The 12018-nt window shown below is 41.2% G+C and overlaps 1 protein-coding gene across 2 annotated transcripts in view; it reads left to right on the top strand.

Annotated features, from left to right (window-relative positions):
• The window catches only part of ALDH9A1 (aldehyde dehydrogenase 9 family member A1), a 40593-nt gene extending 31822 nt beyond the window's left edge, over window positions 1-8771 (top strand). Inside the window, exons 7-11 of one of the 2 annotated variants that reach the window (XM_015125478.3) lie at window positions 1016-1204; window positions 1441-1528; window positions 3331-3472; window positions 5862-5974; window positions 7837-8771. In XM_015125478.3, the coding sequence (XP_014980964.2) occupies window positions 1016-1204; window positions 1441-1528; window positions 3331-3472; window positions 5862-5974; window positions 7837-7931 (627 nt within the window). In that variant the 3' untranslated portion in view covers window positions 7932-8771. Of the gene's footprint in view, window positions 1-1015; window positions 1205-1440; window positions 1529-3330; window positions 3473-5861; window positions 5975-6067 lie in introns of both variants that reach the window. The other variant, XM_077998992.1, reaches the window with a different exon arrangement.
• The last annotated feature ends 3247 nt before the right edge of the window (window positions 8772-12018 follow it).

The raw sequence follows: 12018 nt of genomic DNA, 5'->3' as shown, positions 1-12018 counted from the left end.
AATTACCAGTATTGTCTCTCTCTCTCTCTCTCTTTTTTTTTTTAAAGTCTCGCTCTCTCATCCAGGCTGGAGTGCAGTGACGCAGTCATGGTTCACTGTATGTATTCTTGACCTCTTGGGCTCAAGTGACCCTCTCACCTTAGCCTCCCAAGTAGCTGGGACTACAGGTGCATGTCACCACACCCGACTAATTTTTGTACTTTTTGTAGAGATGGGGTTTCGCCATGTTGCCCCAGCTGATTTTGGACTCCTGAGCTCAAGTGATCCGCCCACCTTGTCCTCCCAAAGTGCTGGGATTACAGGTGTGAGCCACTGTGCCCTGATTTCTTATTTTATATTTTGATTCCTGATACGTTTGGAGTTTATCTTTATGTGTGATGTAAGATATGTATCTTATTTAATGTTTTCCACATTACTGATGATTTGTTCTAGCACCATTTATTTAGTCCATCTCTGTCCTAATGGTTTAGCTTTTGCCTTTATCATAGACTAGATTTCCATGAGCACTTGGATCTGTTTTTGGACTTTTCTGTTCTGTGTTCTTATAGCATTTGAACAGTGTTTATGTTCCTTTCTATAGGAGGGTCTAAATAGTGATTACAGAGACAAATTTTTTTAACAATTAGATTTAAGACCACAGTTCTTGATACAGTTTTACTCTTCAGTTCCCTTCCATTCTTAAAATATACAGCCAGGTTGAACCCTGATACAAGGAAGTAGGAGAGCTGCTGTGGGTTATATGTATCTAGTAATGGCCTTAACAAAATTTAAACAAGCAAAATAAGAACTAACTTTTACCTCAAAGGGCAGATTTTGCTTATGGAGTGGTATGTCCACAATTACGTGTGTGATCCTTCTTATTCAGTATGGAGACAATTTTTAGAAATGGAAATACCCTTTAAAAAAATGTATAGTGTCTCTTTTCGGTTTAAAGTTTTTAGATTGTGTTCCTTTTGCCTTTTGCCTTTTTTCTCCTTACACACATAGAAATTAATGTCTTGTGTTTGTCCTTTAGGTTTGCTGTAATGGCACAAGAGTATTTGTGCAGAAAGAAATTCTTGATAAATTTACAGAGGAAGTGGTGAAACAGACCCAAAGGATTAAAATTGGAGATCCCCTTCTGGAAGATACAAGGATGGGTCCACTCATCAACCGACCACACCTGGAGCGAGTTCTTGGGTTTGTTAAAGTGGCAAAGGAGCAGGTGAGAAATAATTGGCAGTAGGGTGGGGTTGGGGAAGATTATACTGCTCCTAAATCACTTGCTTTGTGCCCTTTTCATGTTAATATTCATTTGACTATTAGCATCCCTGGCTGTGTTCTGCTTTGTACCTGCACTGGGAAGACTAAGTACGAGTTTGTTTGGGATACAATTAACATTTCAGGAATGCATTTTGGGGTTGTATTTGTAATGCAAAATATTTTTTTCCTTTTCGGCAGGGTGCTAAAGTGTTATGTGGTGGAGATATATATGTACCTGAAGATCCCAAATTAAAGGATGGATATTACATGAGACCTTGTGTATTAAGTATGTCCTCTTTTTGTTTGCTTTTAGATGATTTGAATTAAATACCGAATAGATAGAGATGAATATTTATAAAATATGTACATGGTGTAAAGCAAAGGCTGGCAAATTATGTGGTCCTACTACCCAAGTTTAAGAAGTAGAACTACTCCATTATCTTCGAAGCCTTCTGTGTGCCCCTCCTTTAGGGCACCCATATGTATTAGTTTATCCAGGACCACAACTATTGTTCTGGAAGCAAGGAGCTCAAAATGTGAAAGTGCCTATTTGATTTAAAAAAATGAAATAATTAATTCCTTGAGAAAATAAAGAATGTTTTTCATGTGACCTGTAGATCATTGTGTTAGACATTGTGCATTGCTATGAAGGAATATCTAAGACTGGGTAAGTAGAAAAGATGTTTGTTTGGCTCATGGTTCTGCAGACTGTACAGGAAGCATGGCACCATCATCTGCTCCTGGTGAGGTGTCAGGAAGCTTTCAGTCATGCTGGAAGGTGAAAGGGGAGCAGACAAGTCACATGGTGAGAGAGAAAGCAAGAGAGGCGCCAGGCACTTTTAAACAGCCAGCTCTGTGTGAACTCACAGAACAAGAATGCACTCATTACCATGGGAAGGACATCAAGCCATTCATGAGGGATTTGCCCCTGTGACCCAAACACCTCCCACTAAGCCCCACCTCCCAACAGTGGGGATCATACTTCAGCATGAGATTCGGAGGGGAAAAACATCCAAACTGTATCAGTCATCAATATAATAAAACCAGTTTGTCAGATAATATACTAATCTTTTTAGAAATTACATAGTTTAATAATTTTTAGTACCTCCATTCAGTCTTAGAAATCTAGTTTTGACAATCAAGGTGTATGTGGTCGTCCTACTCCCACCCATCAACTTCCCTCCTACTTCAGAGATAACTGCTATTCTCAATGTTGTTTTATCATTCTTATGCTTTTCTCTATCATTTTATAATGTGTATTAGTATCCCCTACAAAAATGTTGGTAGTTTTGTAGGCTTTAGACAATTATATATAGGTTGAACCATGTTGTATAATTCCTTACATCTTATTTGAAGATAAATTAAGCTGGTTTTTGCCCCTAAGGTTGATAGTGGTGTCAGTTTTTAACCACTTCATATTTGATGCAGTATATAACCTTTAACCCCCCTAAAAAGGACCACTGATGTTTAAAAGCTGAAAACCTAATGTCCATCCCATGAATTAGGTTGCAGTTATTACATGAATATTTAATAAATAGGAAAAGCTTACAATACATTGTTTTTTTTGTTTGTTTTTTTGTTTGAGACGGAGTCTCGCTCTGTCGCCCAGGCTGGAGTGCAGTGGTGCGAGCTCAGCTCACTGCAAGCTCCGCCTCCTGGGTTTACACCATTCTCCTGCCTCAGCCTCCTGAGTAGCTGGGACTACAGGTGCCTGCCACCACGCCCGGCTAGTTTTTTTTTTGTATTTTTTAGTAGAGACGGGGTTTCACCATGTTAGCCAGGATGGTCTCGATCTCCTGACCTCGTGATCCACCTGTCTCGGCCTCCCAAAGTGCTGGGATTACAAGCTTGAGCCACCGCGCCCAGCCTACAATACATTGTTAAATTTAAAATATTGGGGCCAGGTGTGGTGGATCACTCCTGTAATCCCAGCACTTTGGGAGGCTGAGGCAGGAGGATCGCTTGAGCCCAGGAGTTTGAGACCAGACTGGGCAACATAGTGAAACCCCATCTTCAAAAAATTAGCTGGGGGTAGTGGTGCACACTGTGGTCCCAGCTACTCAGGAGGTTTTATTTTAATGTTTGCAGCTAATTGCAGAGATGACATGACCTGTGTGAAAGAAGAGATCTTTGGGCCTGTTATGTCCATTTTATCATTTGACACTGAAGCTGAGGTTCTAGAAAGAGCCAATGATACCACTTTTGGACTAGCAGCTGGCGTCTTTACCAGGTATATGGAGTGGGACACTGAGAGCAGTTTTGAAGGAGTGGGGCTGCAGTATCTGCTTAGATATGTAATTGATGTTATTCTCTCACTTTAGTTTGCCCTCATAGGAGCCATCAGCACTTTCTATTTGCTTCAGGTTAAGTCAGAAGACACGAAAGCAGCATTTTGTAGTTTGCTGTAAATGGCCAGAGAACCCTGCTATTGAGTTTTAAATTGAGCTCGTTTAATAAACACTTAAGATTCTGATCTGTGTAAAGCATTGGGTTAGATGTCTTTTGAAAACACACATGTCAAGGAATTTAGAAACCTGTAAGTATATAAATTGTGGGCAGTATTCTTCAAAAACATAATTTTTAATGGCATTATAGTAGTTCCTAGTTGGAATGCATTATAACTTATGTGGCCATTTCTTCTGTGGTTGGATATTTAGGATATTGTTTCCAGTTTTAAATATTACAGTAATGTGATCAATATCTTTGTGCATAAACTTACCCTCTACTGTAATGTAAAATGGCACTGCCAATTTGGAAGAGTTTAGCAGTTCCTCAAAAAGTTAAACCTAAAGTTACCATGTTACCCAGCAATTCATTACTAGATATACACCCAACAGAAATGAAAATATATGTCCACACAAAGGCCTGTACACATATGTTCACAGCATGATTATTCATAATAGCCAAAAAGTGAAAACAACCCAAGTGTTGTTTTCACTTTTTGTGAAAATGCTTTGGGAGTGCAATTTCTTTGAAACCAATTGCAGATTGCTTAGTTTTATACAAACTTTGATTTGTCTTTGGCAGTAGAAGGCAGTTTGCTAAAGCTGCTTTACACTGGAATTATGCTATTTCTTTGGTGATACATAAAGTTCCAGTTTTTTTTTGTTTTTTTTGTTTTTTTTATAACTTTGTGGTCAGGAACTTGGGAAGAAAGCCCGAGTCTCACTTGAGGACCTGATGTAATTGCTTCCCTTTGAGCTTTGAAGGAAAGATTGAGGAGCTGCTCTTTTGATTTGAGTACTGAGCAGGTTAAGTGCTCTTACTTTACTTTTCCACCCTCATATAAATTCCAGTTAGAAAGGTGGGTAACTCCAATGTGCTGTTCTTTTTTCTTACCAGCTTTACTGGGATAATGCACATACTGTACAATTAACCCACTTAAAGTGTACAATTCAGTGGTTTTTAGTTTATTCATGGAATTGTGCAACCATCACCATAGTCTATGTTTAGGACGCTTTCATCTCAAGAAGAAACCTTGTGCCTCTTAACAGTTGCTTTTCATTCCTACTCCCCACCCCCAGCCCTTGGCATCCACTAAACTGCTTTCTTTCTCCATGGATTTGCCCATTCTAAACATTTTATGTAAATAGAATCATACAGTATGTATTCTTTTGTGACTGGCTTCTTTCACTTAGCATAATGTTTTCAAGGTTCATTTGTGTTGTGGTATTTATCAGTACTTTATTCCCAAATAATATTCCATGGTATGGATATGGACCACTTTTTGTCCATCCATTCATCTGTTACAGGCATTTGGGTGGTTTTCACTTTTTGGCTATTACGAATAATCATGCTGTGAACATATGTGTACAGGCCTTTGTGTGGACATATATTTTCATTTCTGTTGGATGTATATCTAATAGTGAATTGCTGGGTAACATGGTAACTTCATGTTTAACTTTTTGAGGAACTGCTAAACTCTTCCAAATTGGCAGCGCCATTTTACATTCCTCCCAACGACGTATGAAGGTTCTAATTTGTCCACATCCTCACCAGCCCTTGTTATTTTAGCCATCCTTGTGGGTGTGAAGTAGTATCTCATTGTGGTTTTTATTTGCATTTCTGTGGGTTTTCTTTTCACTTTCTTGATAGTCTTATTTGTAGCACAAAATTTTAAATTTTGACCAATTCCAATTCTGTTTTTTTTGGTCAGTTACTTTTGGTGTCATAATCTAAGAAATCTTTCCCTGACCCACGGTCATGAAGATTTATTCCTCTGTTTTCTTCAAAGAGTTTTATAGTTCTCAGTCTGACATTTTTAGGTCTGTGATGCGTTTAAGTTAATTTTTGTGTATGGTGTAAGAAAGGGCTCCACTGTTATTTTTTGCATGTAGACATCCACTTGTTTCAGCACCATTTGTTGAAAAGACTGTTTTTCTCCCATTGAATTTTGGGCACCCTTGTTGCTGTTACTTATTTTAAAGATGCCTTGTGCTTGGGATTATAAAATCCAATCCATGTCTGTTTTGCCTGGATGATCAAAGATTTTAAAACATTTTGAAGAAATGAGAATTTAGTAAGATTTGAGAACCCTAGAACTGGCAGTGTAACTTTTCCTGTTAAAGTAGTAGACTAAGAAACTTTGAATAATGCACACATTCTTTTTTTCTTCATAGGGACATCCAGCGGGCTCATAGAGTGGTAGCTGAGCTTCAGGCTGGAACGTGCTTCATTAACAACTATAATGTCAGCCCAGTGGAGTTGCCCTTTGGTGGATATAAGAAGTCAGGTGAGGAGCTGGGAGGTGTGAATGCAAACCAGGTCTCTAGAGATAGGTCGTAATGCAGACCTTACAAACCAGTATTCCTAAACCTGTCTGCAGATAAGAATCACCTGAGGAATACAGGTTCCTGGTCCTTTCCCAGATCCACTGTGGCAGTCTCTGGGAATGGAAGTCAAGCATCTTCCCCTACCCAACACTCCCTAAATCTTTCCAGAGGGTTCTGACATATAGCCTGGCTTGTGAACTGCTGATAGATATCTCAAAAAGGTTTGTCTGGTGGGTAGAATACTCTTTCTGCACAGCCTGTGATTGCTGTAAGCATAAAATAAAATCACTCCCTTAGGGGTTCCGTATCAGGATGTCCATCATCATCCACTGTGGAGGTTTTAGATTCCATTTAGGTAAAGTGTCTCTAAAGTAATATCTCAGTAACTTTGTTTCCTCTGTTATATCAAATTAAAATCTTTAAATTTATCATTAAGCAATCAATTATTATCGTTTTCATTACCCTCGATGGCATACGGGAGTGTGTTTCCTTAGCTACTGCTCATTCATTTCGTTTATTCTATAGTCAGACATATGTTACCACAACATACAAATTTATAAGTCTGGTATATCAGGAGAGGGTTTGAGGCATCAGGAGGAGTATAGCCAGAACCTTTGGAGTTTGTTGCCTGTAAATATTCATTTACATATTTATCATGCTGTTCTTCTAGAGTGAAAATTGGTTTGGGCTTTGTTGAGGCATCATTCTAAGAGTCTGACCTCTAGTTTCTGTGGGAAATATTTACAGCCATCACAGTGTTGGCAAATATATAAACTCTGATGAACACTGATGAGATGGTGGGTGTTAATTTGACAGTCTTATTTGTCCCCGTGGGGTACGTCGTACATACAGGCACAAGTGCAGGTGGGAACCAAGGTGCCATCTTAACAACATGTAACATACAATGTTACATGTTAAGTTTCTGATAGTCCCTCAGTGCAGGGAATTATTTGTTTGGAATCAGCAGCTTAGGCCTTTGGAGGGCCTGCTAACTTTCCCTTTCCTTTGGACCAGACCATGCTATGTCGAATGAGAGAGCGAGAAAGATGACCAGACGTGCAGAGCAGCACCTGGCCCAACAGGCCTGACCAGCTGTGTGCTGAGGGGATGTGGAAAGCAACAAAACACAGAGTGAGGTCTTCCCAGGACCTTTGCGTGTGATAACCATTTGAGTGGTGCTTCCTGGAAATGCACATATTTGGGACCTCAGCCTTGCCCTTAGAAGGCAGAGCCTGCCTAAGTCTAGCGCAGGGTGTACAGGCAGGGCCAAGGGTGGGATACTACCCTTTTAGCACAGTAACTTCATCCACTAGTAATTGGGCAGTGTCTTGGACTCTGAGTAATCAGAGGGACCTTCAGTGCCCCCTCCCCAACATGAGTGGGTAGGTTAAGTTAGTAGTTTGCTCTTACAGGTATATAAGAAATGGTGAATAAGCCTATTGTGTAGAGTTAAGTTTCAAATTAGCATCAGTTTTCAAGGGTGTCAGGTTGATTGTTGTAGAGATTGCCTTTAACACTTGATACAAAATCTGAGCATTTTTCAGACCTCAACCCAGAACAGTAGATACCTGAAATTAAGATTCATATTGGTAAGAAAGAAGACCTGTATATTTCCCTGTCCCCATCCCCAAAGGCCAGTGGGTCATTTTCCCCATGCCTAACTCCATTCATAACTACTATGTGGATTGAGGACTTTATTCCAAAACATTTAGGTTCTATATTCTTCCTTAGCCCTGATTAGCAGTGCTTATCTTTGAAGATCATTGTGACTGTTCAGACTATTGTAGTGATGGCTCAACCTGACCGCTTCTCCTCCTTTCAGGATTTGGCAGAGAGAACGGCCGTGTGACAATTGAATATTATTCACAACTGAAGACTGTGTGTGTGGAGATGGGTGATGTGGAATCTGCTTTTTGAAAACCTGCAGTGAAACCTACTGACATGGCCAGGCTGTGGAATGATGCGAATTGGCCCTGTTTACAGAGGCAGTACAACTGAATGTTATTTTTAAATTCAGAATTTTGGCATTCAGGATAAGAGAATGGTTCATGTTACTCTTTCTCTCTCCATCAGCTTCGTCACTGAAAATGTGCATTAAGTGCCTTGTAGATACTAATCAAGAAAGTTGGCATTCTCCTCAAAGTATATTTTTGTGAAATCTTTTAAGAGCCAGTAACATACTTCTAGAGAGCAGGAAACGGGACTGGGATAATACATCTTCCACACATTTGGCCCACTGACAATGTTAATTCTCTGGCGTATTTCAAAGAACTTGTTCCTGGCTGATCCAAGTGCAATGGTATTTACAACTAATTGATCACAACCAGTTTCTAGATTTCTTTGTTCCTTCCCCATTCCCACTGCTTCACTTGACTAGTCTTGAAAAAAAAAAAAAAAAACCAACAACAACAACAAAAAAACACCTTGTTCCTTTGTAGGTTCCTGGTAGAATCAATAGAGATGATTTCAACTCATTGACTCTTTTAAGCTGTATCCCCTTGTCATTTCATTGAGAAAGCTGATAACCGGGATAGGGAGGGGATTAGATAATAGACGGGGTCAAATTCTGTGTGAATGTTAACTTGCCTAGTGCTTACTTTGTCTCTGTTCACTACTGCAATAGAGGAAACCTATCTCCCTATCTTGGGTCCTTGAACTACAGCCTGCTGTCTTACACCAGCAGAGCTACCCTTTAAATGTACAAATTATTTGTACGCTAATGTAATATGGTGAAATTAAAATAAATCACACTGCTAATTCTTTTGCTTTCGTGTTTTGAAACTAAACATATCTTGAGGTTATAGGAGGACAGAGGATAGGGCTGATGTTAAAAGCACAAGGCAGGGGGATTTGATCTTTGCAGTAAGAACAAAAGGACAGGTTTGGTTGCAGTGATGAACTTTTTATGGTCCAGGTAAGCATTCAGGCTCCATGTGCATTCTCACCTGGATAAGCAGTGCCTGTCCCTGAAGAGTTGTCAGATCACTGTGGCTTTTCAGACTATTGCAGTCATGCCTCACTCTGCCCCCTTCTCTTCCTTTCAGGAGAAGAGTTTATAAATCATAGCTAATTTAGTAGTCAGAGATAAGGGATGCTTGTTGTCACTGGGCCTGGATCTAGTTTTGTATTATGATGAGCAAGTACTGTAGTTTTAGAGCATAAGAACAACCAAATCAGCCTTTCTTGGTGTTTCTTTGCACAGAGGATACATATGTGATACTGGACAAAGCCAATAGCGTTATCTTACCCTGTGTCCGAGGGGATCCTGTGCACCTTAAGCAGTAGGAGCTGCCTGGAAGAAGATAAGTTTCTGATAGTCCCTCTAAAGCAAGCTTGTCCAGTCTGCAGCCCACGGTCCATATGCAGCCCAGGACAGCTTTGAATGCAGCCAAACACAAATTTGTAAACTTTCTTAAAACATGAGATTTTTTTTTTGCGATTTTTTTTTTTTTTTTTCTTTTAGCTCATCGACTATCGTTAGTGTATTTTATGTGTGGCCCAAGACAATTTTTCTTCCAGTGTGGCCCAGGGAAGCCAAATGATTAGACACCTCTGCAAGAGAAAACAGCAGGGGAAAGGGAAGCAATATTTAAGTACTCACTGTGTTCCTACTGCTACACTCCTCATTTATTACTCACACTAAGCCTAAGAAAGGGATTATCCGTGATTTTCAAATGAAGAAACAGATTTGGAGACATCTTGGTCCCAGGCAAGTGTGATATTTTATGCCTCTCTATAAAATTATGTATCTTTTCATCCATGGTTCCTGGCTCATAACTCCCTTGGTATAGTTTTTTGTTATAATGTTGGGGTACTTCAGGCCTCAGAAAACAGAATGTCCCTCTCTGACCTTCTGTCCTCCTTTTCACCTGCCCAAGGCAGGGCTCCAATCTTCCACCACTTTTCTGATTACGGGTCCTAACACTCCCATTTCAGAAGGGGTCCTGCCTGCTGTCCTGCAGGAAAAAATGCCACACAGAGAAGCCAGGAATCTGAAGACAGGCCTTGCTGGGTTTCCCCACTCAGCCTCCTTTGTATTATATCATACCCCTTTATCCAGTCACATTTCTACATGGTGTCCGTGTTTCAGTCATGCCTCTCTAATGAAGTCTAAGAGGCCCAAGAGGACAGGCTTCAGGGAGCTTCTGGAGAGCTGAACATGTGGGGGCTTACAGGAAGGTGAATAAGAACACGTGCATGTGCCAGGAAAGTGGTGCACCCCAACTCCACGGGAACAGAGGCTCCTGTGCTTGGGAGCCTTCCAGACCTGGCTGTATGTATCCCTTCATTTAGTTGTTTATTTGTGTCCTTTAAAATACATTTTTTTTTCCCAGAAACAGGGTCTCACTCCATCACCCGGGGTCTCGCTCTGTCACATCACCGAATGAAAGTACAGTGGTGTGATCATAGCTCACTGCAGCCTCGACCTTCCTGGGTTCAAGTGAACCTCCCACCTCTCAGCCTCCCCAGTAGCTGGGACTACAGGTGTGTGCCACCAGGCCTAGCTAATTTTTCTATTTTCTGTAGAGAAAGGGTTTCACCATGTTGCCCAGGCTGGTCTTGAACACCTGGGCTCAAGTGATTGTCCAACCTCGGCCTCCCAAAGCGCTGGGATTATGGGCATGAGCCACTGCACCTGGCCTAGGATATTCTTTGTAATAAACTAGTAAATGCATTTCTGAGTTCTGTGAGCCACTGTAGCAAATTAATCGAACCTCAACTTGAAGCCAGTCAGTCGAGTTCCAGAAGCTTGGACTTGCAGCTGGTTGGAGTCAGGGGCAGTCTTGGACTGAGCCCTCAACCTGTGGGATCTGATGCTATCTCCAGGTAGATAGTGAGAATTGAATTGGAGGATGCCCAGCTGGTGTCCACTGCAGAACTGATTTGCCTGCTTGGTGTGTGAACAGAAAACTCCAACATTTGGTCACAGAAGTCTTCTGTGTTGATTGTTGTATGAGAGCAGAGGAAAAACCGTTTGTCTTCCACATCAGCAAGTCTGGAAGTTGGCAACTTCAAGCCAGGTGTGAGTCTCCAATTCCTGTGCTTTCTGCTACCCTCTCTGTTTCCTAGAACTGAACCCAGTATATGTTTCCTATGCTTGCTATAACAAATTACCGCCAACTTAGCAGCTTAAAACAACACAAATTTATTATCTTGCAGTTCTGGAAGTCAGAAATCCCAAAATGGTTTCACGTGGCCAAAACCAAGAAGTTGTCAGGGCCACACTCCTTGAAGAGGCCGTAGGAGAGAATCCTTTTCCAGCTTCTAGAGCGGCACTCCTTGCATTCCTTGGCTCGTATCCCCCTCCTCTTAGATGCCAGCAGCTTAGCATCTTCAGAATCTCTCCCTGCCCTTGCTGCCTTCTTCCCTGTGTAGTCAAACTTCCCTTTGCCTCCCTCTTAGAAGAACACTTAAAGGACATTTAGGGCCCACGCCTATAATCGCAACAGTTTGGGAGGCCAAGGTGGGAGAATTGTTTGAGGGTAGGAGTTTGAGACCAGCCTGGGCAACATAGTAAGACCCCATCTCTACAAATAAATTTTTTAAAAAGGAGTGTGGCAGCCCAAATGTGTAGTCACAACTACGTGAGAGGCTGAGGCAGGAGGAACACTTGAGCCCAGGAGTTTGAGTTGCAGTGAGCTAGGATCATGCCCGACTGCACTCAGCTTGGGCAACAGGGTGAGACCCTGTCTCCAAAAACAGAAATGAAGACTCTCATTTCCCTCTTCAGACCTATGAATCGGAATCTGCATTTTAACAAGATCCTCGGGTGACTCATAAGCACGAGTCTGCCAAGTACTGCTTTTAGAGCAATGGTTCTCCACTTTCACTGCACATTAGAATTGCCCAGTGAGAGCTCTGAAAATACCAAGAATCTCATTTAATTGATCTGGGCATCTGGATTTTTTTTTTTTTTTTTTTTGAGATGAAGTTTCACTCCTTTCGCTCTTGTTGCCCAGGCTGGAGTGCAACGGCACGATCGCGGCTCACTGCAACCTCCGCC

Source organism: Macaca mulatta, chromosome 1 (genome assembly GCF_049350105.2).
Source record: "Macaca mulatta isolate MMU2019108-1 chromosome 1, T2T-MMU8v2.0, whole genome shotgun sequence".
Lineage (NCBI taxonomy): Eukaryota > Metazoa > Chordata > Mammalia > Primates > Cercopithecidae > Macaca > Macaca mulatta.
Note: the sequence above shows the minus strand (reverse complement) of the source record. Positions and strands in the feature narration are given on the sequence as shown.